General features: G+C 44.9%; 1 protein-coding gene across 7 annotated transcripts in view; it reads right to left on the reverse strand.

Annotated features, from left to right (window-relative positions):
- The window catches only part of LOC121284138 (steryl-sulfatase-like), an 84,638-nt gene that overhangs the window by 34,624 nt on the left and 24,414 nt on the right, over positions 1–25,600 (reverse strand). For all 7 annotated transcript variants that reach the window (XM_041199320.1, XM_041199313.1, XM_041199316.1 and 4 more), the window contains exons 4-5: positions 22,116–22,238; positions 13,115–13,538 (exon numbers count right to left, since the gene is read on the reverse strand). In XM_041199320.1, the coding sequence (XP_041055254.1) occupies positions 13,115–13,538; positions 22,116–22,238 (547 nt within the window). The remainder of the gene's footprint in view (positions 1–13,114; positions 13,539–22,115; positions 22,239–25,600) is intronic.

A 25,600-nucleotide genomic window follows, 5' to 3' on the forward strand; every position in this document is an offset into this window, starting at 1 on the left:
TTTCTAGTAAATAGCATTTGTTGGTCTCCAAAAAAATAGCCTCGGGGAAAAAATAGCTATAGAAAACTTAATATAACTTGTGTAATAGAAAGTTGTGGCAAAGGTTCTGGGCATTTTTCCTTATGCATGTGTTCCGGTATGCTGTTGTTTATGTACTGTTATGCTTGAGCTATACAATTCCCTAGTTATACCACCTTGTGGTGCAATGGTAGCATCTGTATCTCTGAGCTAGAAGCTGTGAGTTCGAATCCCACTCAGGGACTTGATGGCCATAGAGGGCGCGCTCATAACGTGGCCAAACAGGTTGATAACCAACCTGTAACTCCTTCTATTATGCCTATGGCAGGTGGTAAGAGTGGGAGAATCTCCTGGTCAGCCAGAACCTGAAGAAGGCAATGGCAAACCACAGCAGTACCTTGCCATTGACCAACACATGGTCACCAATGCCCTGTTAAGGTGTCGTACCTGAAGAGAGAGAGCTAGACCATACCTGGAGTACTGTCAGCAGTTTGGGCACCACATCTCAGGAATGATATATTGACCTTGGAGGGAGTGCAATGTAAATTCACCTGAATGATATTGGACTTCAAGTTGACTCCTTGTTAAATTACTAGGAGCAATTACACAAACTAGGGTTGCATTCCCTGAAATTTAGAAGGTAAGGGAGTGATTCGATCAAAGTTTTCAAGATATTAAGGGGAACTGATAGGCTAGATGGAGAGAAACGATGGTTAGGAGTCAAGGAACAGGGGGCATATTCTAAAGGTTAGAGCCAAGCTCATAAGGAATGGAGTTTGTTAATATTTCTACACACAAAGGGTTGTAGAAGTTTGGAACCCTCTTCTGGAAGTGGCAATTGATGCTAGGTCAATTGTTAATTTTAAATCTAGAATCGATAAGATTTTTGTTAGCGAAGGGTATTGAGAGATCAAGTAATGCACATGCCACAGAATTGCCAGGCAATAGACATCTACAATAAGAGAGAATCCAACCATCAACTCTTGACATTCAATGGTATTACCATCACTGAATCCCCCACTATCAACATCCTGGGGATCACTATTGACCAGAAACTTAACTTGACCGGCCATATAAATACCGAGGCTACAAGAACGGGTCAGGCGCTGGGAATTCTGCAAGAGTAACTCACCTCCTGACTCCCTAAAGCCTGTCCACCATCTACAAGGCACAAGTCAGGGATGTGATGGAATACTCCCCACTTGCCTGGATGAGTGCAGCTCCAACAATATTCAAGAAGCTCGACATCATCCAGGACAATGCAGTCCCTTGAATGGCACACCATTCACTACCTTCAACATTCATTCCCTCCACCACTGATGCGTAGTGGCAGCATTTGTACTATCTACAAGATACACTGCAGCAACTCATCAAGGCTCCTTCAACACCACCTTCCAAACCCACAACCTCTACCACTGAGCAGGACAAGGGCAGCAAGTGCATGGGTGAGGAAGGAGAGAATGCCAGCCAGGATGGGGATGGAGGAGAGAGAGAGAGAGAAAGAGAGAGTGCAAGAGAGAGAGACAGATAGCCCCCTCATTGAATTAGATCAGATATCAAACTGAGGCTCTGGCTTAACCACTAAATGGATTCTCTGGTCAGTACCTCACTGCTCTTTGTGATTGCTGTGCGCAGAGGGGCTGCTGTGTTTGCCTACATTGCAATAGTGACTAACACTTCAGGAATAATTCTGGAATAATTGGCTGCCAAGTATTATAGAATGTCCTGAAATTGTGAAAGGTGCAGTATACATACAAGTTTGTTTGTTTTTTGGGAGGGGAGGAGGGAGAGGAGAACTTCCACAAATGGAGAAGTGCTTCCAGATTACTCCGTGAGAACTGTATAACAGAGGAACAGGAGAAGACCATTTAGCTTCTCCAGCCTGTTCTGCCATTCACTGAGAAGATGGATGATCTGTACCTAACATCATATACCTCTTTTACCTACATTTTAAAAATTCTTTCATAGGATGTTGGCTGCCGGCAAGGCCAGCATTTACCACCCATCCCTAATTGTCCTTGAGAAGGCAGTGGTGAGTTGCCATCTTGAACCAGTTCATCTGGTGTAGGTACACCCATTGTGCTGTTCTGAATTAGGGAGTTCCAGGACGTTGACCCAGTGCTAGTGAAAGAACGACGATATAGTTTCAAGTCAAGATGGCTTGTGGCTCGGAGGGGATCTTGCCTGAAAGGCTCATAGGCCTCTGATTGGCCTGGCAGGCAGACTTCTGTCTCCAGGGCCCTTGATCCCGGGGAAGACCCACCGCTGGCTTGACAAGTGCCTAAGTGGCACTTAATGTGGTGGGCCTTCCCTAAAAGGGGTGATGTGGGGCCCTCGTTGGCTCTCCAAGTGGCGGGTGAGACCCCCATTGCCTCCATTAAATACCACCTGGAGAAATGAAGGAAACTATACTTTTACAGAAAGCTGAGGGGTGATCTGATGGAGGCTTAACATGATGAAGCAGTTTGATAGGGTAAACATAAGAGATGTTTCCATTTGAGGAGGAGGAGGCCAGAACTGGGGACCGTAAATATAAGACCGTCACTAATAAGTCCAATATGATGGCATTCAGGAGGAACTTCTTAGCCTGACAAGTTGCTAAAATGTATAACTTGCTATCACATGGAGTAGTTAAGGTGCATAGCATAGATACGTGTAAGGGGAAGCTCAATAAGTGCATGAGGGAGAAAGGAATAGGAGGATTTTTGTTTTATTTATTTGTTCATGAAATGATTGCATCGTTGACTAGGCCAGCATTTATTGCCCATCTCTAACTGCCCTTGAGAAGGTGGTGGTGAGCCACCTTCTTGAACCACTACAGTCCCTGTGGTGTAGGTACACCCACAGTATGGTTAAGGAAAGAAGTTCTAAGATTTTGATCCAGCTATGCTAATAGGGTTAGATAAAGAGGGGTGGGAGGAGGCTTAAATGGATCATAAATACTCGCATGGACCAGTTGGGTCAAGGAGCCCATTTCCGTGCTGTACATTAATTCTATGTAAAATAAACATTTAGGCTACAGTTATGTAAATCAAAACACTATGATGGACATTTGACACTTCTAAAGAAAGTCATTTTTTTCTTTGTTCTTACATGGGATGTGGGCACCGCTGGTAAGACCAGCATTTGCTGCCCTTGAACTGAGTGGTTTGCTCGGCCAATGCGGAGGGCAGTTAAGAGTCAACCACATTGCTGAGAGTCTGGAATCACGTCTCGGCCAGACCAGGCATGGATAGCAGATTTCCATACCTAAATGACATTAGTGAACCAGATTGGTTTTTACCAGAATCGATGATAGTTGTCACGGTCAACATTACTGAGCCTAGATTTATATTCCAGATTTTATTAACTGAATTTAAATTCCACCAGCCGTTGTGGTGGGATTTGAACCCATGCCCCCAATGGGGAGGTGGTGGTATAGCGGTGTTGTCACTGGACTAGTATTCCAGGGTAATGCTCTAGGGGGGCCTGGGTTCAAATCCCACCCTGGGCAGATGGTGAAAATTGAATTGAATAAAAATCTGGAATTAAAAGTCTAATGATGACCATGAAACCAGTAGGTTTGCTAGTGTCTTTTAGGGAAGGAGATCTGCCATCCTTATCTGGTGACTACAGGTGACCCCCATAGCAATGTGGGATGCCCACATCCCATAAAAACAAATTTAAAAAAGGGCATTAGTTCTGAATTACTTGTCCAGTGACATTACCACTATGCTGCCATTTCCCCTTGATCGGTTGCCAGTAAAGAAGAAGCCAAATCAGTGAAAGCAAAACAAATCAACCGCCACAGCTCAAAGGGCAAGGCAGGTGAAGCACCCAAAGGTTAGAGATCCTAGCAATTGACGTTGAAGCCAAATTATCTCCTCCAAGCCACTTATCTCTCCTTTTACCGCTCCCCTTCTCATCATCAACAGTAAAACAAGATGACTATAAAATTTTCCACAGAAATTATAATTTACATTGTTTTCTCCCAAATGTGACACTGGCTGCAACCCATCCACTTAACAGAAGAAAAATGCTCGCAGGTTCAACACCTTATCTGTCCTGTATTACCTAATCTCAACTAAACCAACTACAATTGGCAAGTGTCGTAGGTTAAAGAGGAAGACTCTCAACTATATTGCACCTTTCAAAAGCTCAGGATGTTCCAAAGCTCTTGGCGGTCAACAAAGTACTTATTTCAAACGTAGCCTCGGTTGTGATGTCGGAAATGTGGCGTCAAATTTGATCACCGCAAGCACTCAGGAACAGCATCGCAATAATGACCGGGGCAAGATTTTGAGTTCGGCACGCGGGCACGGTCGGTGGGCCCAGGAGTGGCCAGGAAACGGGCTGCCGTCTGCGATCGGCTCCCGCCCGCGATTCTATGTTGGCTGGCCAATTAATGGCCAGCCATTGTGAAGCGCGGGATGAAATGCTCAACGCTGGCTGATGAAAATTCTGTCCGAACATTTTTATTTTTTTTTCTAAACTAATGCCGGAAACCTCATCCCCGCCCTTGGATAGAGATTTCCTCGGAAAGGGAGAGGCCGCCTGGCCGATTTGCCCGCCCACCAGCTGTAACGTTGGACGGGCGATGAAAAATCACCTTTGATAACTATGTTAATGGCCTTAACAGCCCTTTTAATTGTCGGCGGGCGTGCTGCCGACTCTCACGCGCTCCCACCAACTGAAATATCGTGCGAGCGCTCGATGATGTCGGGTCGTTTGCCCGACATCATCATGCACTATTTCACACTGAGCGGGTCAGGTGCACGCCTGCACGCCGAGTGAAAAATTCTGCCCCAGGTAATCTGTATTTTTTTTTGGAAGCGATATTGGTTGAGGAGTAAATATTGGTCAGGTCACCGGGCAGGGTTCCTTGGCTTTTCTTTCAATAAAGTGCTGTGGGATCTTTTACAAACAGCTAAGGAAAAAGATTGGCCTCGGTGTAAAATCTCACCCAAACGTCAACACCTCCAACAGTGCAGCACTCAATAGGGCACTGGAATTTCAGCCTGGAATTTGTGCTCAAGTCTCTTGAGTGGGATTTGAACTCATGCGCCTTCTGACTCAGAGGTGGGAGTGTTACCAGAGTAGGAAAAGAGAGAAGACAGGGAAGAACGAACAGAGAGACGCTTCCCGTTTCCTGACTGAGTGCTGCGAAGTGTACATTTGTTGATGTTTGGGGAGGAAAGGATAAAGGGCAACCATGGTGCCTTTCATGGTCAAGCAAATGAAACACAACCATTGTCCGAGGCCAGACACAAAGACTTGCTGGCTGGAAAAGGCGCTAGGGGGTTGCTGTCATCTAAGGAACCGGACACCAGCGAAAGCCAGAGCATTCAAGAGAAAACTTGCAAAATAAAATGCCTCATCGTAGCCGATGTAATAGGCCTGGACAACAGCAGCAGGCAGAGATCCCAGTAGGCTTTGTGTAGCAGTGACTTAGATTAATCAGAGAGAACAGAAGGAATCGTAGTTTGAAGAGGATTATTCCTCAGATGCAAGAGAGCGGCAACGGCTGATTATGCTGTTCAGAGCCGAAGTAGTCCGAACTTGCTCGGGAGAAAAAGAAATTACAATCCGAAACGAAAACAGAAGAGGCTGGAAATATTTATCAAGGCTGCCAGCCTCTGTCATGAGGAAGTGACGGTTCATGTTTTGAGTTATGATTGCCTGAAGCAGAGGGGTGGGCGGAGAGCAGCAAGCAACAGGGCAAGGCAAGAAAGTTAGCGAGAAACAGAGAGTGAAGGGGATATTGTAATTCAGTAACATCAGAGAGCACGACGGACCACTTGTGTGCTTTTTGCAGAAGCTTCTTGTCACAAGATTAAGGGAAAGCACTGGGACTCCAAAGCAAAATTATTGCCAGTGAGCTGAGATTTAAAGGAAACACGTATCAAAGCTGCATGCCAATAACAATGGCCCTGATGATCATCAGAAAAATGTAATGTAATGTAACATTAAATGTAACAAAAAAAGTAATGTCCTTAAATTGACATCACTCCAGGGCAGATGATGGTAAAGTAGTAATATCACTGGACTAGAAATCCGGAGGCCCAGAAAATGCTGGAAAAACTCAGCAGGTCTGGCAGCATCTGTGGACAGAGAAATAGAGTTAACATTTCGAGTCTATATGACTCTTTTTCAGGGCTAAATGGCGGGGGGGGGGGTAGAAACGAGATGGAATTTATACTGTTGGAGGGGGGTGATGTATTCCTGCCTATCCCTGACAGCCTTTTACCCCCTTGCTTATCAAGAATCAATCTAGCTCTGTCCTAAAGATATTCAAACACTCTGCTTCCTCCACCTTTTCAGGAAGAGAATTCCAAAGACTCACAACCCTCTGAGAGAAAAGATTTTTCCTCATCTTCGACTTAACTGGGTGATCCCTTATTTTTAAAGGGTGGCCCCTAGTTCTAGATCCTCTCACAAGAGGAAACATCCTCTCCGCATCCACCCTGTCAAGACCCCTCAGGATCTTACTTGTTTCAATTAAGTCACCTCTTACTCTTCTAATCTCCAGTGGATACAAGCCCAGCCTGTCCAGCCTTTCCTCATAAGACAACCCGCCCGTTCCAGCTATTAGCCTAGTAAACCTTCTCTGAACTGCTTCCAACACATTTACATCCTTCCTTAAATAAGACCAATACTGCACATAGTACCCCAGATGTGGCCTCACCAATGCCCTGTACAACTGAAGCATAACCTCCCTACTTTTCTGCTCAATTCCTCTCTCAATAAATGATCGCATTTTATTAGATTTGCTAATTACTTGCTGTACTGCACACTAACCTTTTGCGATTCATCCACTGGGTCACCCAGATCCCTCTGTATCTCAGATCTCTGCAATCTCCCAGCATTTAGATAATATGCTGCTTTTTTATTCTTCCTGCCAAAATGGACAGTTTTGCATTTTCCCACATTGTACTCCATTTGCCAGATCTCTGCCACGCACCTCACCTTTATATCCTTTTGTAGCCTCATGTCCTCTTCACAACTTACTTTCCTACTTGCAATGTGGCGAAGAGCAGTGGGAAACCAGGGGATTGGGAAGCCTACAAAGACCAACAGAGGACAACTAAAAAAGAAATAAGGAGGAGGAAGATTAAATATGAGGGTAAACTAGCCAGTAATATAAAAGAGGATTGCAAGAGTTTTTTTTTAGATATATAAAGGGTAAGAGAGAGGCAAAAGTGGACTTTGGGCCGCTGGAGAAGTAGTAGTGGGGAACAAAGAAATGGCAGAGGAACTGAATAGGTACTTTGCGTCAATCTTCACAGTGGAAGACACGAGTGACATCCCCAAAGTTCAAGAGAGTCGGGGGGCAGAGGTGACTATGGTGGCCATTACCAAGGAGAAGGTGCTAGGAAAACTGAAAGGTCTGAAGGTGGATAAATCACCTGGACCAGATGGATTACACCCCAGAGTTCTGAAGAAGATAGCTGAAGAGATAGTGGAGGCGTTAGTGGTGATCTTTCAGGAATCACTCGAGTCAGGGAGGGTCCCAGAGAACTGGAAAATCACTAATGTAACCCTCCTGTTTAAGAAGGGAGTGAGGCAAAAGACGGGAAATTATAGGCCGATTAACCTGACCTCGGTCGTTGGTAAGATTTTAGAGTCCATTATTAAGGATGAGATTTCAGGATACTTGGAAGTGCATGGTAAAATCGGGCAAAGTCAACATGGTTTCATCAAGGGGAGGTCATGCCTGACAAATCTGTTAGAATTCTTTGAGGAGGTAACGAGCAGGTTAGACAAAGGAGAGCCAATGGATGTTGTCTACTTGGACTTCCAGAAGGCCTTTGACAAGGTGCCGCACAGGAGGCTGCTCAGTAAGATAAGAGCCCATGGTGTTAGATGCAAGGTACTAGCATGGATAGAAGATTGGCTGTCTGACAGGAGGCAGAGAGTGGGGATAAGGGGGTCCTTCTCAGGATGCCGGCCGGTGACTAGTGGAGTTCCGCAGGGGTCAGTGTAGGGACCACAACTTTTCACTTTATACATTAATGATCTAGATGAAGGAACTGAGGGCATCCTGGCTAAGTTTGCAGATGATACAAAGATAGGTGGAAGGACAGGTAGTATTGAGGAGGCGGGGAGGCTGCAGAAGGATTTGGACAGATTAGGAGAATGGGCAAAGAAGTGGCAGATGGAATACAACGTGGGCAAGCGTGAGGTCATGCACTTTGGTAGGAAGAATAGAGGCATTGACTATTTTCTAAACAGGGAGAGAATTCAGAAATCTGGAGTGCAAAGGGACTTTGGAGTCCTAGTCCAGGATTCTCTTAAGGTTAACTTGCAGGTTGAGTCGGTAGTTAGGAAGGCAAATGCAATGTTGGCATTTATTTCGAGAGGACTAGAATATAAAAGCAGGGATGTGCTGCTGAGGCTTTATAAGGCTCTGGTCAGACCACATTTAGAATATTGTGAGCAATGTTGGGCCCCGTATCTCAGGAAGGATGTGCTGGCCCTGGAGAGGGTCCAGAGGAGGTTCACGAGAATGATCCCAGGAATGAAAGGCTTAATGTATGAGGAACGTTTGAGGACTCTGGGTCTATACTTGATGGAGTTCAGAAGGATGAGGGGGGCTCTGATTGAAACTCACAGAATACTGAAAGGCCTGGATAGAGTGGACATGGGGAAGATGTTTCCATTAGTAGGAGAGACTAGGATCCGAAGGCACAGCCTCAGAGTAAAGGGAAGACCTGTTAGAACAGAGACGAGGAGAAACGTCTTTAGCCAGAGACTGGTGAATCTATGGAATTCATTGCCACAGAAGGCTGTGGAGGCCAGGTTATTGAGTGTATTTAAGACCGAGATAGATAGGTTCTTGATTAGTAAGGAGATCAAAGGTTATGGGGAGAAGGCGGGAGAATGGGGTTGAGAAACGTATCAGCCATGATTGAATGGTGGAGCAGATGCGATGGGCTGAATGGCCTAATTTCTGCTCCTATGTCTTATCTTTGTGTCTTCAGCAAATATAGCAACCATTCCTTCAGTCCTTTAATCCAAATTATTCACTTAAATTGTAAAACGTTTAGGCTCCAGCACTCATCCCTGTAGCATACCACTCGTTACATGTTGCCAACCAGAAAATGACCCAGTTATGCCTATTCTCTGTTTCCTGTTAGTTAGTCAACCTTCTATCCATACCAATATGTTACCCCCTACACCATGAGCTTTTATTTTCTGCAAGAGTCTTTGATTAGGCTCTTTATCAAATTCCTTTTGAAAATCTAAGTACAGTACATCCACTGGTTCCCCTTTATCCACAGCACAAGTTATTTCCTCAAAGAACTCAGATAAATTGGTTACAAATTATAGAAAACCAAGTACACTCTGTCTGATTACCTTGAATTTTTCAAAGTGCTGTGTTGTAACATCTTTAATAATACCTTCTAACATTTTCCCTTTGATAGATTTTAAGCTAACAGGCCTGTAGTTATTTTTTATTCATTCACAGGATGTGGGCTTCGCTGGCTGGGCTAGCATTTATTGCCCATCCATAGTTGTCTTTGAGAAGATGCCTTCTTGAACTGCTGCAGTCCATGTGGTGTAGGTACACCCACAGTGCTGTTAGGAAGTGAAGTTCCAGGATTTTGTCCCAGCAACAGTGAAGGAACGGCGATATATTTCCAAGTCAGGATGGTGAGTGACTTGGAGAGGAACTTCCAGGTGGTGTATCTATCTATCTGTTGCCTTTGTCCTACTAAATGGTAGTGGTTGTAGGTTTGGAAGGTGCTGTCTAAGGAACCTCGATGAATTCCCACAGTGCATCTTGTAGATGGTAAACATTGCTACTACTGTGCGTCGGTGGTGGAGGGAGTGCATATTTGTGGATGCAGTGCCAATCAAGTGGGCCACTTTGTCCTGGATGGTGTCAAGCTTTTTGAGTGTTGTGGGAGTTGTACTCATCCAGGCAAGTGGAGAGTATTCCATCACACTCCTGACTTGTGCCTTGTAGATGGCAGACAGGATTTGGGGAGTCAGGAGGGGAGATACCCGTTGCAGGATTCCTAGCCTCTGACCTGCTCTTGTAGCCAAAGTATTTATATGGCTAGTCCAGTTCAGTTTCTGGTCAATGGTAACCCCCAGGATGTTGATAGTGGAGGATTCAGTGATGGTAATACCATTGAACGTCAAGGGGCGATGGTTAGATACTCTCTTGTCAGAGATTGTCATTGCCTGACATTTCTGTGGCACTTGATAGCCCAAGCCTGGTTATTGTCCAGGTCTTGCTGCATTTGGACATGGGGTATCGGAGGAGTTGCAAATGTGCTGAACATTGTACAATCATCAGCAAACATCCCCACTTCTGACCTTATGATGGAAGGCAGGTCATTGATGAAGCAGCTGAAGATGGTAGGGCCGAGGATACTACCCTGAGGAACTCCTGCAGTAATGTCCTGGAGCTGAGATGACTGACCTCCAACAACCACAACAATCTTCCTTTGTGCTAGGTATGAATCCAACCAGCAGAGAGTTTATCCCTTGATTACCACTGACTCCAGTTTTGTTAGGGCTCTTTCATGCCACACTTGGTCAAATGCGGCCTTGATGTCAAAGGCAGTCACTCTCACCTCACCTCAGGAGTTCAGCTCTTTTGTCCATGTTTGAACCAAGGCTGTCATGAGATCAGGAGCTGAATGACCCTGGCGGAACCCAAACTGGGCTTCAGTGAGCAGGTTATCGTTACTTGATAGCACCGTTGATGACCCCTTCCATTAATTTACTGATGATTGAGAGTAGACTGATGGGGCGGTTATTGGCCGGGTTGGATTTGTCCTGCTTTTTGTGTACATGACATACCTGGACATAGCTGGGTAGATGCCAGTGTTGTAGCTGTACTGGATCAGCTTGGCTAGGGACACGGCAAGTTCTGGAGTCTTCAGTACTATTGCCGGAATATTGTTATGGCCCATAGCCTTTGCACTATTCAGTGCCTTCAGGCATTTCTTGATATCACATGGAGTGAATCAAATTGGCTGAAAACTGGCATCTGTGATGCTGGGAGCCTCCGGAGGAGGCCGAGATGGATCATCCACTCAGCAGTTCTGGCTGAAGATTGTAGCAAATGCTTCAGCCTTATCTTTTGCACTGATGTGCTGGGCTCCTCCATCACTGAGGATGGGGATATTTGTGGAGCCTCCTCCTCCAGTGAATTAGCTGTCTACCAACATTCACGACTGGATGTGGCAGGACTGCAGAACTTGATCACTTGGCTCTGTCTATCACTTGCTGCTTATGCTGTTTGGCGCACAAGTAGCCCTGTGTTATAGTTTCACCAGGTTGACACCTCATTTTTAGGTATGCCTGGTGCTGCTCCTGGCATGCCCTCGTGCACTCTTCACTGAACCAGGGTTGATCCCCTGGCTTGATGGTAATTGTAGAGTGGGGGATATGCCGGGCTATGAGGTTACAGATTGTGTTCGAGTACAATTCTGCTGCTGCTGATGGCCCACAGCGCCCCATGGATGCCCAGTCTTGAATTGCTAGATCAAAATCTATCCCATTTAGCATGGCAATAGTGCCACACAACACAATGGAGGGATCCTCAATGTGAAGGCAGGACTTCGTCTCCACAACGACTGTGCAGTGGTCTCTCCTACTGATACTGTCATGAACAGATGCACCAGCGGCAGGCAGATTGGTGAGGATGAGGTCAAGTATGTTTTTCCCTCTTGTCGGTTCCCTCATCACCTGCCGCAGACCCAGTCTAGCAGCTATGTCATTTAGGACTCAGCCAGCTCAGTCGGTAGCGGTGCTACCGAGCCACTTTTCGTGATGGTCATTGAAGTCGCCCACCCAGAGTACAATCTTGCCACCCTCAGTGCTTCCTCCAAGTGGTAATCAGCAGGAGGTTTTCTTGCCCATGTTTGGCCTGATGCCATGAGACTTCATGGGGTTCAGAGTCGATGTTGAGGACTCCCAGGGCAACTCCCTCTCGACTGTATGCCACTGTGTCGCCACCTCTGTTCTGTCAGATGGTGATGGTGCTGTCTGGGACATTATCTGCAAGGTATGATTCTATGAGGATGACCATATTAGGCTGTTGCTTAACTAGTCTGTGAGGCAGCTCTCCCAATTTTGGCACTGGCCCCGGATGTAAGGAGGACTTTGCAGGGTCGACAGGGCTGAGTTTGCCGGTGCCTAGGTCCATCTGGTTTCATTTCTTTTTTGTGACTTTGTTTGATACAACTGTGGCTTGCTTGGTGTCACATGAAGGCCAGACCAGGTAAGGACAGCAGAGTTCCTTCTCTAAAGGGCATTAGTGAACCAGGTGGGTTTTTATGACAATCAACAGTGGTTTCATGGTCATCATTAATTCCAGATTTTTATTGAATTCAAATTCCACCTGGGTCCCCAGATCATTACCCTTGGTCTCTGGATAACTAGTCCAGCTACAACGCCACTATGCCATCGCCTCCTCCTGCTTTCTATCTCATGGGGGCGGATAGGTGCATGGGTCAGCATGGAAGATATAAGGGGCTATTGGGAGTGGGACGGGTGTATGGGCTGAGAGGCCATTTGGAATGGGTAGGTTGGAATAAGTTGGCGTGGATGGGAAATAGGGGGTTGGTGGGAGGTGATGGGAGGAGGGGCAGGGGCTAGAGAGCCAAAAATATGAACAAATAACTGGGATAATGTCCCTGAGAATTGAGCTCAGCCTCGGCACTCAGCAGTGTTCACCACTGATCTTCATCTGGATAAACATCTGGGTCCAACAAATTACCTGTCCATCCTACATGATTTTCATCCCAATGAAATCAAAGGGGGTGAATATTTGGGCAAGTTTCATAATGATTGGGTGATCTGTTCCTTTGAGTGGGAGAGTTGGAAGGGGAAACACAGTTTCTCTGCATCAACCCTATTGAGGAAGCCCTGCATCATTTTAAACAACTCAATTTTGTCACCCCTCGAACTGTTAAACTGAAAGGGAGCACAAGCCATGTTTGTTCAATCTCACTCTCCCCTGAACGCCCAGAATCTGCTCTGCCTCTCTTCCAAGATCAAGGAGTATCAGCAATCATTTCAATTTAGATGCAACATGTAAATCGGAATCAGACAATATATCAAGCACAGTGGCATGGAGTAGGGACACAACTCCTACCGTTCCATGAAACTCGTGGCTTCACTGGTCATCCTCTGTGTCAGGTTCTCACATGAAAAGGGTTGCTGAATGACCCTCCTGTTTCTCATCAGGATACAGTTGATGTTGCGAAACTGGGACAAGAAAAGCAACACGACAACGAGCAATAGTGCGACAGCCAGAAAGACGAAACCCAGAGCTCTCCAAGGCACCGTCACGAGGTGAAAAAGGTCCAGCAGCAGCAGCACGCACAGGGCAAGAATCGTAGCCTGGACCACGGTCCGTACATTACTCCGGCTCCCCACTATGATGATATTGCCTGCATTGGGCTTGCAGTTACGCAGGTTGGTCAACGGAAGGCCATAAAAGTAGTCAAAGCCATGCCGGAATGGATGGTGACAGTGATCCTCACTCGATTCACAGTTTAAACCAAGGTGCCACTTCCCTAAGTAAACAAGAATGCAGGAATGTAAGAAAGGACAAACTTGCATTAAATCTCATCTTTCACATCTTCAGGACATTCCAAATGATTTCATCTTGAGACATAGTCTCACTGTGTGTAACGTTGGAAACCCAGCAGCCAATTTGCACAATCCTTTCTTGCTGTTTCCGCAAACAGCAATGAGATGATGACCACAAATCATAATTTGTTTTAGCAACGCCGGTAATCATTGGCCAGGACACCAGGCAGGGCTCTCGTGATCTTCCATGAAATGATGTTGTGGGTTCTTCTACATTCATGAGGAGGCAGATGGGACCCCTCAGTTTAACACCTCATCCATAAGAGGGCACCACTGACAGTCCAGAGTTCCCTCAATACTGGAGTGTTAGCTTGAATTATGGGTCCAAGTCTCTGGAGTGGGACTTGAATCTATGACCTTCTATCTGGGGCGGGGGGGCAGTTGCCATCAACCCTATCAACTGAGCCACAGCTGACACTGAAGGATTGGGAGTGGGCCATTCAGCCCCTCGAGCCTGCTCCACCATTCGATGAGCTCGCGGCTAATCTGTACCTCAACTCCATTAGAGGTTGTGGGTTTGGAAGCTGTGGTCGGAGCCTTGGTGAGTCACTGCAGTGGATCTTGTAGATGGTACACAGTGCCGCCACTGTGTGTTGGTGATGGGGTACCAATCAAGTGGGTTGTTTTGTCCTGGATGGTGTTGAGCTTCTTGAGTGTTGTTGAAGCTGCACTCATCCAAGCAAGTGGAGAGTATTCCATCACACTCCTGACTTGTGCCTCGTAGATGAGAGAAAAATTTTGGGGAGTGAGGAGGTTAGTTACTCCTGCATAATACCCAGCCTCTCACCTGCTCTTGTAGGCACAGCATAATTCAGTCAATGGTGACCCTGGGATGTTAATGGGGATTGATTCAGTGAGGGTAATGCCACTGAATATCAAGGGATTTGAAGGGAATATCAAGGGGGTTAAGAGTCTCTCTTTTTGGAGATTGCCTGGCATTTACCACTTATCAGATCAAGCCTGAATGTTGTCCTAGTCTTGCTGTACGTGGACAAGGACTGCTTCATCTGAGGTATTGCAAATGAAACTGAACAATGAGCAATTATCAGTGAACATCCCACTTCTCCCCTTATGTTGAGAGAGATTCAATTCATATAGCTGCTTTCAAGGCCACTGATGTTCCCAAGCGCTTTACAGCCATTTTGAAGCATAGTCACGCTCCCAATGGTGATTAATTCACCCTGGGTCATAGTCAATCTTATGGATGAGGCCTGTTTCTAGCATAATAGGCAATATTTAATGGCGGGCTGGTGAGAGCCCCATGCTGCCTCCTTTCGGGAAGGCTCCCAGTATAAGTGCTGGTCAGGGGCAGAAGTCCCGTCTCCGAGAGCTGCCGGCCAATCAGAGGTCGGCAGCTCTTCAGCGATTGGCTGTGCCATCGGGGAGGTGGTGGCTGCTGCTGGTAATGCACCCAGCCGAAGCCGAGGATTGCCATGGAGCCACGGGGGTGAGAGATGCGTCACTGGCTGGGGCTTGTGGGGGAAGCGGGCAGTCGGCAGCAAGGGCCAGACAGGGATTGCTTTTCGGGCTTCCAGCACAGCGAGTCCCTTGTCTGCTGCTCGGTGAATACCAGTAGCGGCAGGGTGAGGCCCCTAAGTGGGCATCAATTGCCCCCTTAAGAGTCTCAATTGGTGGTGGGGTGGAGAGGCCGCCCACGAGCCTTCCTGCCACAGACTTAGTCGGGGTGGAGCCTGGAAGGCAGCCAGGTCCCCACCCACTACCCACTGATTCAATGCCACCTCGCCACGGGGCAGGGCATTAAATTCCACCCAATGTTTTTAAAATTAGCCCAAAAGCTCAACTAGTGCCAGGCACAAATTGCGCTTGAAGTTCTGTGATTTTTCACGCAAACGTCGGCCGAACTGGGGTGGGAAAACCGAGCGCAATTTTGCGGGAGGACTAGACCCAAGTCTCTGCCAAGGATGCAGAATGTGTTTTTAAACAGCTTTAAATCAGTTTGTCCTGCCACCTTCAAAGATTTGTTGTGACCTTTTATTAGTGACAAGGTGGTGATCATTAAAAGTGGCTTTGTTCTCTCTGCTGATGAGACTGTCTGGTACAGAGCGTTTCCTCACTAACACAGGCGGCTACCAAACAACTGCATGAAGTGAAAGTGAAGGGAACAAATTAAATTCTGTAGTGCTGACAATGCCAGGATAAACTGGTTATTTACTTGCACAGCTTCACCATAGAAAAGAGAAAATGACAACGGTGGAGGAAATTCAGTGAGCAGCCATAAGGTAGGCTTTGACAAGGAAGCTAAAGCTTTTGTTGTTTTCCTCTTACCATGTGCACTGAAAAGCTTTCCTCTAATTATTAATAATAAGGAGTATGGCGACGGAAGCTAATTTTTTTTTTAATGAATGGATTTTATGAGCGACAACGATGGTGAATTTCACAGTTTAAGCATCTCAGGGGCAAAACTGGCCTTGGTCGGCAGTGCAAATCAGCACTTTTCCGGTGAAAGAGTTAAGACTAAAGGGGGCATGGACTTAAAATTAGAGCTAATCTGTTCAGGTTTGATATCAGGAGGTACATCTTCACACAAAGGGCAGTGAAAGCCAGGAACTATCTCCCTAAAAAGGTGTCAATGCAGGGGGTCAATTAATAATCTAAAACTGAGACTTCTAACGTTAGGCAAGGGTAATAAGGGATGTGAAACCAAAGCCAGTAACTTCTGCTGTATTCCCTTAGGAGATTGAAGTGATCAAGCTGCTTAAATTTTAAAAGGATTCAATACATACAGAAAAAGACTATCCCTCTGGTAAGGGAACTCAAAAACAGGGGGCGTAATCTTAGCAGCAAGCCACCCAGGAGCAAAATCAGGAGCACTTCTTCACAAAGATCATTGAACGTTACAGCACAGAAGGAACCCATTCTGTTGATTGTGTCGGAACCAGCAAGGATAATATATCATTACGTTATTATAAGTTGTTTGAAGGTTTTCATGGAAAGGGGGTAACATTGAGCAAGACAATTTTACGGTAAAGTTTGCTCTGAAAAGAGTGGTTGTTACCTTAAAAGAGTTCCTTAAAAGAACTGGTCAATTTCAACATTTCAGGCAACATACTCAACCCATCATCTGAAGGAATTACTGGAACAGCTGAAAGAGGTAGTTGTGTATAGAGGAAGATGAAAATAGACCATAAAACCATAAGACACAGGAGCAGAAATTAGGCCATTCGGCCCATCGAGTCTGCTCTGCCAAATATTATGGCTGATAAGTCTCTTAACCCCATTCTCCCGCCTTCTCCCCGTAACCTTTGTTCCCCTTACCAATCAAGAACCTATCTATCTCGATCTTAAATACACTCAATGACCTGGCCTCTACGGCCTTCTGTGGCAATGAATTCCATAGATTTACCACTCTCTGGTTGAAGAGGTTTCTCCTCATCTCTATTCTAAAAGGTCTTCCATTTACTCTGAGGCTGTGCCCTCGGGTCCTAGTCTCTCCGACTAATGGAAACATCTTCCCCATATCCACTCTATCCAGGCCTTTCAGTATTTCAGTAAGTTTCAATCAGATCCCCCTCATCCTTCTAAACTCCATCAAGTATAGACCCAGAGTCATCAAACATTCCTCATATGTTAAGCCTTTCATTCCTGGGATCATTCTCATGAACCTCCTCTGGACCCTCTCCAGGGCCAGCATATCCTTCCTGAGATACGGGGCCCAAAATTGCTCACAATATTCTAAATGTGGTTTGACCAGAGCCTTATAAAGCCTCAGCAGCACATCCCTGCTTTTATATTCTAGTCCTCTCGAAATAAATGCCAACATTGCACTTTCCTTCCTAACTACCGACTCAACCTGCAAGTTAACCTTAAGAGAATCCTGGACTAGGACTCCGAAGTCCCTTTGCACTCCAGATTTCTGAATTCTCTCCCCATTTAGAAAATAGTCTATGGCTCTATTCTTCCTACCAAAGTGCATGACCTCACACTTGCCCACGTTCTATTCCATCTGCCACTTCTTTGCCCATTCTCCTAACCTGTCCAAATCCTTCTGCAGCCTCCCCGCCTCCTCAATAGTACCTGTCCCTCCATCTATCTTTGTATCGTCTGCAAACTTAGCCAGGATGCCCTCAGTTCCTTCATCTAGATCATTAATGTATAAAGTGAAAAGTTGTGGTCCCTACACTGACCCCTGCGGAACTCCACTAGTCACTGGCCGCCATCCTGAGAAGGACCCCCTTATCCCCACTCTCTGCCTCCTGCCAGACAGTCAATCTTCTATCCATGCTAGTACCTTGCCTCTAACACCATGGGCTCTTATCTTACTGAGCAGCCTCCTGTGCGGCACCTTGTCAAAGGCCTTCTGGAAGTCCAAGTAGATAACATCCATTGGCTCTCCTTTGTCTAACCTGCTCGTTACCTCCTCAAAGAATTCTAACAGATTTGTCAGGCATGACCTCCCCTTGACGAAACCATGCTGACTTTGCTCGATTTCACCATGCACTTCCAAGTATTCTGAAATCTCATCCTTAATAATGGACTCTAAAATCTTACCAACGACCGAGGTCAGGCTAATCGACCTGTAATTTCCCGTCTTTTGCTTCACTCCTTTCTTAAACAGGGGGGTTACATTAGCGATTTTCCAGTCCTCTGGGACCCTCCCTGACTCCAGTGATTCCTGAAAGATCACCACTAACACCTCCACTATCTCTTCAGCTATCTCCTTCAGAACTCTGGGGTGTAATCCATCTGGTCCAGGTGATTTATCCACCTTCAGACCTTTCAGTTTTCCTAGCACCTTCTCCTTGGTAATGGCTACCATACTCACCTCTGCCCCCCAACTCTCTTGAACTTTGGGGATGTCACTCGTGTCTTCCACTGTGAAGACTAATGCAAAGTACCTATTCAGTTCCTCTGCCATTTCTTTGTTCCCCACTACTACTTCTCCAGCATCATTTTCCAGTAGCCCAATGTCCACTTTTGCTTCTCTCTTACCCTTTATATATCTAAAAAAACTCCTGCAATCTTCTTTTACATTATTGGCTAGTTTACTTTCATATTTAATCCTCTCCCTCCTTATTTCTTTTTTAGTTGTCCTCTGTTGGTCTTTGTAGGCTTCCCAATCCCCTGGTTTCCCACTGCTCTTCGCCGCATTGTATGCTCTCTCTTTAGCTTTTATGCTGTCCCTGACTTCCCTTGTCAGCCTTGGTTGCCTTGTTCACTCTTTAGTATGCTTCTTCTTCCTAGGGATAAATTTTTGCTGTGTCTCCCAAATTACTCCCAGAAACTCCTGCCATTGCTGTTCCACTGTCTTTCCTGCTAGGCTCATCTCCCAGTCAATTCTGGCCAGCTCCTCCCTCATGCCTCTGTAGTTGCCTTTATTCAACTGTAATACCGTTACATCTGATTCCAGCTTTTTCCTCTCAAATTGCAGGGTAAATTCTATCATATTATGGTCACTTCCTCCTAAGGGTTCCTTCACCTTAAGCTCCCTTATCCAATCTGCCTCATCACACATCCCTAAATCTAGAATTACCTGTGCCCTAGTGGGCTCCACCACAAGCTGCTCCAAAAAGCCATCTTGTAGAAAATATAGGCGGGATCTTACTGCTGATTGGTTGTATTTATCATAGGTCAGTTAACACTCTTGCTGCCGATTGGTTGGCTATACCGAATGGCTGGGGATGTGTTCCTAGCCAGATGCCACTAATGAGAAGGTCACTGTCTTGGGGAACAATGTGGTGTTGGTAGATCTCCATGGCCTCCCTGCCATGTCTTGTATACATGTGCATGTTGGGTGAAGTAAGTCTGGAGTTGAACCATTGGTAGGAGTGGGTTATTAAGTGCGTGTTTGGTGATAGCTGACTTGTCCCATTCACTGTGTTTGAAGCAGGTTTAATGTTCCTCAAATCTAGTGTGTAGGCTGTGTCTAGTTTCCCCATTGTAGACGAGTCCACGATCACTGGGTAAGCTGTAAATTCCAAGTTTACTGCGAGATGTTTGACTTTGAATGATGGAGTGGAGCTTCTTTGGTGATTTGTGATGGGCTTCTATGTCCGCTGACTTGAGTACACATTGTAGTCTGTCCGAGGTGGAATCAATATACAGGAGGCTGACTCTTGTCTTAATGGTCCAACTCTAAACTTTTCCCATCTACCATGCACTGATATACAAGGTGCATCAGGGAAGCCATGGAGATCTACCAACACCACACCAATACAGGGGTCTTCCCATCAGCGATATCTGGCTACACTTACTCAAGAAACATTACCATCCATTCCTCACAGTTGACCAATCAGCAGCAAGAATGTTAACATGCACTGACCTATTACAAACACAAAAGTCTGACCAATCAACGGCAAGACCCCCCTAAAGACCCATCCTCCACTACTTGTAACTGTCTTTCACCTGTTCCCGTCATTCCTTAGGATGTTGGGGCAGAACTGCCTGAAATGTTGAGGCCCATCAGTTCTTCTAAGGAACTTTTTAAAAGGTAACAACTGCTCTTTTTCAGAGCAAATTTTACATGGTGTAATTATAAAATTGTTTTATTCAATGTTACATTATTATCAACATAAAGAGAAATATAATTTCAAACTCTGTCCCCAAAAGGCGGTAAGTGTGGGGATAATTGGAGCTTTTGAGACAGAGATTAATAGATTTTTGTTAGACAAGGTTTTTAAGGGGTTACAAGGGAACAGTAGCCCACTACTGTTTCTATGTAGTTTGCAAAGCATAGCTCCCTCTTCCCTGACCTAACAATATACCTCAGAGGTACCTCCTCACTTATCGAGATGGCAATCAACCTTTTTCCAGTTGAGACAAACACACAACCTCCACCTCACTACACTAGTGTCCTCCAGAACATCAATTAATGCTGAATTCGGGGTGATGAGAAGGAGAAGGGAGTCCAGGAAAAGGAGGAGTTGCCATCGTTGTTTTTTCTGAGCTACTAATTTGCAATCAATCATTAATGTTTAACAAGTGAAGGGGGCATTCAGTAGAGTGCATGCCTGTGCCACTCTGTTAACACATTCGTACAACTATGCAGCTCTTCCTTGAGGCTTTTCCCTGCCTGATTGATGCACTAAAGCTACAAAGCTGAAAAAAAATATTTTTATTAAGAGTTTCCATCTCATCGAAGAAGCTTCAGGCCAATCCACATCCAATAACCTGCTCTGAAAATGCTGTTCACATTTTGACAGCTGTGACAAATGCAGCCAAGATAATCCACAACATTCAAAGTAAAATAACCCACAACATTCTTTTTAAAAAAAGTCAATTTGGCCTATCGCCCAATATTAACAGATCTTTGCCAAAAACTAATCACCACATTGTTCCCCAAGTTTTGTTCAAATCTGTCCATTAATTTTTGAGATGTGATGTTTACAGATTAAGGGGTGAAAAAATTACCTACACCTACCTCCAGTGGTCAAAGTAACAATGAGCAAAAATCACTTTCTAATACGCGGACCGTGCAAATTGGCAACTCTTGCTAAGATATACAGAAAAAAATCTTTATTATGCTGAAATCTTAAATATCTTGCTCATTCACAATTTGAGAGAGTCAGGGTTTAATTTTGTTTAAATCAACTAAAAGGCAATCAAAGACATAGCTTTTCGTCCAGTAGCATTTAAGAAATAAGAGCAGGAATGGGCCAGGTGGCCCCTTGAGCTCCACCATTCAATCAGGTCATGGCTGATCTTCGACCTCACTCCATTTACCCACCTTTGCTCTGTATCTCTCAATTTAATGTTAGAAGATGATTCCACCTTATGACTCCATAAAAGGCCAGCAGCTGGATTAGCCTTCCACTTTTACCTGAGAGAGAGTTGGGTCAAAGTGAAGAGTGGTAACTTTCACCTCAGAGTCAGAAGCTTATGGGATCAAGTCCCACTCCAGACACGAGCACAAAACCTAGGCTGACAATTCCACTACGGTACTGAGGGAATGCTGCATTGTCGGAAGTGCCTTCTTTTGGATAAGATGCCCTCTCGGGTGGCTGCAAAAATAAGCTATGGCACTATTTTGAAGATAACAGTGGAGCTCTCTCCTTGCTGTCCTGTCAAATATTTATCCCTCGAAACTAACATTGCTAAAAACAGATCACCTTTGAGGCTGTGTCCAAATTGGCTTCTACTTTTCCTACACAACAGTGACTACACTTCAAAGAAGTACTTCATTGGCTGCGAAGAACCTTGGGGAATCCTGACGTCATACAAGACGTTATATAAATGCAAGTTTTCCTTCTTTATCCAGTCAGAAGTCATGTTCCAATATTTACTGTTTGCACTCCTTCTGAAGTTGTATTTGGCAAGTAAAAACAAATTATGATATCGTGACAAAGCACGATCAACAATGTCACCTTGCACTTATGTCTTTAACATGTTAAATCACTTCACAGAGGGTTATCAAGCTACAAAGAAAACATTAGGACAGATGACCAAAATAAGTTTGCTTCCTGGACCATCTTAAAAAGGAGACAATGCCACAGCTTAGGGCCTGGACAGTTGAAGCATGGTTACCAATGGCTGCTATCTCTTACCAACAAGGCCAGTGGAATAGCCTTGCTCTTTCAACTGCTTGACGAAGGTTGTCTCATTTGTGGGAAGTCCACCTGACCCGGCTGCAAATATGTAGACACCTATTCTATGGAGGCTGGTCATTCCTAAAAGGGAGAGAACAGACTTTGCCCATCAGTTTTAAGCATGTGTGCATACTGAATAATTTAATTTTGTGCATCTTTGAAGCCATTGCTCACAGCAGATTGGATGACACACTGGTTTATGCCAAGAGCATTAAATCAAGTGATGCACCATGTGTGGTATTAAAGTGCATCCATGTGTAAACCACCTTGTCCCATTTTAGGTCACAAGGTCACAGTACTTTCCCAAGACCAGTTAGAGGTTTCCAAATACCCTACCCAAGTGGTCACATGCAAGTGCTATTTGATTACTGGATGGTCACCAAGCCTATACCTGTTCTCATCTGATCTCCTTTAATACATTTCTTGTATCAGTTAATGGATAATGATCCAAGAGTGGGAATGCTGACTGATTTTTACGTGCACAAGCTGGTTGAGGGTAGGGGAAGATAGGCTGAGATCAACTTTTCTAACTTCACTATTATTCTAAACAGAATCATCTAACTCGTGGACCAGGGTCAACCAGAAGATCTTCTTCGCCCTCATATGTGGAAGATAGAGAACCTAGTGAACATCAAGCAGAGCAATTGAAATTATATTCAGTCTTGGGGCTCTTATTACCAGGATAGGCCCAAGGAATAGAAGCTATTTAGTGAGGCATGGACTCAGCAGTAGATATGATTGCGGTATGTAATCCGCTAAAGGGAAAAAGCTGTAATGGGTGCATTACAACAGCTTTTACAATTTACATTAATGACTTGATGAAGGAACTGAGTGTAACATATTCAAGTTTATTCATTATACAAGCTAAGTGGGAAAATAAGTGGCGAGGAGGACACACAGAGGGATGTATACCGGTTTGGGTGGATGGGCAAGAAAAAGGCAGATGGAATACAATGTGTCGAAGTGTGAAATTATCGACTCTTGGCAGGAAAAATAAAACAGCAGAATACTTTTTGAATGGTGAGAGACTGGGAAATGTTTGCATTCAGAGTGGCCTTGGCATCCTGGAACATGAATCACAAAGTTAACATACAAGTACAGCAAGCAATTAGGAAGGCAATATGTATGTTAGCTTTTGTTACAAAGGAATTTGAGTATGAGAGTAAAGAAGTCTTATAACAAGTATGCACAGCATTGGTGAGGCCACACCTAGGGTGCTGTTTGCAGTTTGGGTCTCCTTGCTCAAGGAAGTTCATATTTACCCCAGAGGGAGTGTAACGAAGGCTCACTAACTCGTTGCTAGTATGAGGGGATTTTCCTATGAAGAGAGATTGAGGAGACTGAACGTACGTTCCCTGGAGTTTAGAAGAATAATAGATGATCTAACTGAAACGAACAAAATTCTTAAGTGGCATGAAGGGGTAGATGCTGAGAAAATATTTCCCCTGGCTAGGGAATCTAGAACATGGGGTCACAGTCTCAGAGCAAGTGTTGGTCATTTAGGACTGAGATGAGGGGATATTTCCTCATTCCAAGGGCTGTGAATCTTTGGGCTGTGGATGCTCAGATGTTGAGTAGATTGAGGACTGAGATAGATGGATTTTTTTGAGTACTAAGGAAATTAAGGGATTTGGGGATGGTGTACAAAGGTGGACTTGAGGTAGATGACCAGCTATGATCTTGTTGAATGGTGGAGCAGGCTTAAAGGGCCCAATGGTCCATTCCAGCTCCTTTTTTTTTGTTCTTATAATTTGAATCTGTACAGTTGTGTGATTTGATAGGGGTGGGACTACCAGTGGCAAGCATATAAAATATCTAAGGAAGAGCTACTTTCACAAGAGAGTTGTCACCCTCTGTAACACGTTACTGAAGCAGGTAGAAAGAACTGAATCCTTGTACAGCCTTTCAATGGACAGACAGAAAAGTACCTGACAAGGGAGGTCTTTTCCAATTGGAGGCTAAGTTTGCAGGGTCACTGGAAAATTAAGGATGCGAGAGAATCCAAGGAACATTGCCTCATTGTGATCAGAATCAGAAGGGCATTTCCCAGAATATTTTCCTACCTCATCTCAGGAGGCTGCCACATTAAAGAGTGGCTAAGTGGTGTACTTGAGAAGCTTGATGGTTCCTTCCCTTTTTTCTTTTCATCTGCTGGCTGTGTGTTTACCACACAGTTAATTAATCACATTAAATCCTGGGAATGTCCATTTCCTCATTTGGATTTCAAGTCCCACCCTGTGGCTTGAAAAGGTCATTTAGGATAATGCTCATGTGTAGCACTGCATTATTGAAGGTGCGTTCATCGGAAGTGGTAAACCAAGGTCTGGTCAGCCCATTAAGCTCATTTCGGTGATTCCCAAGACCGTTACAGGTGAAGATCATGGGTTCCTCAGTATAACAGGTGCTGGCACGCTATTAATTGTTACATTATTGTACAAAGTCAAAACCTGTCCTGCTAAATATTAAGAGGGACAATAAGGCACAATATAAATTCAAGTCCTATCTGTTGCCCTCTTAGGGAGGAGCGGGCAAGATAATAGGTTAGAAGTAATAATATCTGTGGCCACACATTATCAGAATTTGTATGAAATACAGTTTCCTCAGAAAATGATAAGTGTTCAGAAAAAAACCCAGCTGTTAATGATAATTATAGGACAGAAATAAAAAGTTCCATTTAAAGTAATGGTCCTAACTGAACCTGGCTAAGGTTGTAATTGCCAGCCCAGTAAAGGCTAATGATAATTGATGGCACAGAACATTCACATACAAGAGTGAATACAAATGAGTACTGCAAATTGTAGGTTATAGATGGACAGGTTCTCAAAACAGCTGAACAGAACACTTGCCATTTCAGAGAGTGTGAACAAGAGAGGATAAGCCTGACTGAGGATGAACCGATCTCAGCTGCCCAGTGGCTTAGTGAGTTTCTCCAGCAAATAGCTGAGCCAAAGCATACTCTGTTCAATCTCTGGTCAGTGCTGAGCTGGTGAATCTCAACCATAAGACCATAAGACATAGGAGCAGAAATTAGGCCAATCGGTCCATCAAGTTTGCTCCGCCATTCAATCATGGCTGATAAGTTTCTCAACCCCATTCTCCCGCCTTCTCCCCGTAACCTTTGATCCCCTTACCAATCAAGAACCTATCTATCTCGGTCTTAAGTGACCTGGCCTCCACAGCCTTCTGTGGCAATGAATTCCATAGATTTACCACTCTCTGGTTGAAGAAGTTTCACCTCATCTCTGTTCTAACAGGTCTTCCCTTTACCCTGAGGCTGTGCCCTCGGGTCCTAGTCTCTCCTACTAATGGAAACATATTCCCCATGTCCACTCTATCCAGGCCTTTCAGTAGTCTGTAAGTTTCAATCAGATCTCCCCTCATCCTTCTGAACTCCATCAAGTATAGACCCAGAGTCCTCAAACGTTCCTCATATGTTAAGCCTT

This window comes from Carcharodon carcharias, chromosome 11, assembly GCF_017639515.1.
Source record: "Carcharodon carcharias isolate sCarCar2 chromosome 11, sCarCar2.pri, whole genome shotgun sequence".
In the NCBI taxonomy this organism is placed as follows: Eukaryota; Metazoa; Chordata; class Chondrichthyes; order Lamniformes; family Lamnidae; genus Carcharodon; species Carcharodon carcharias.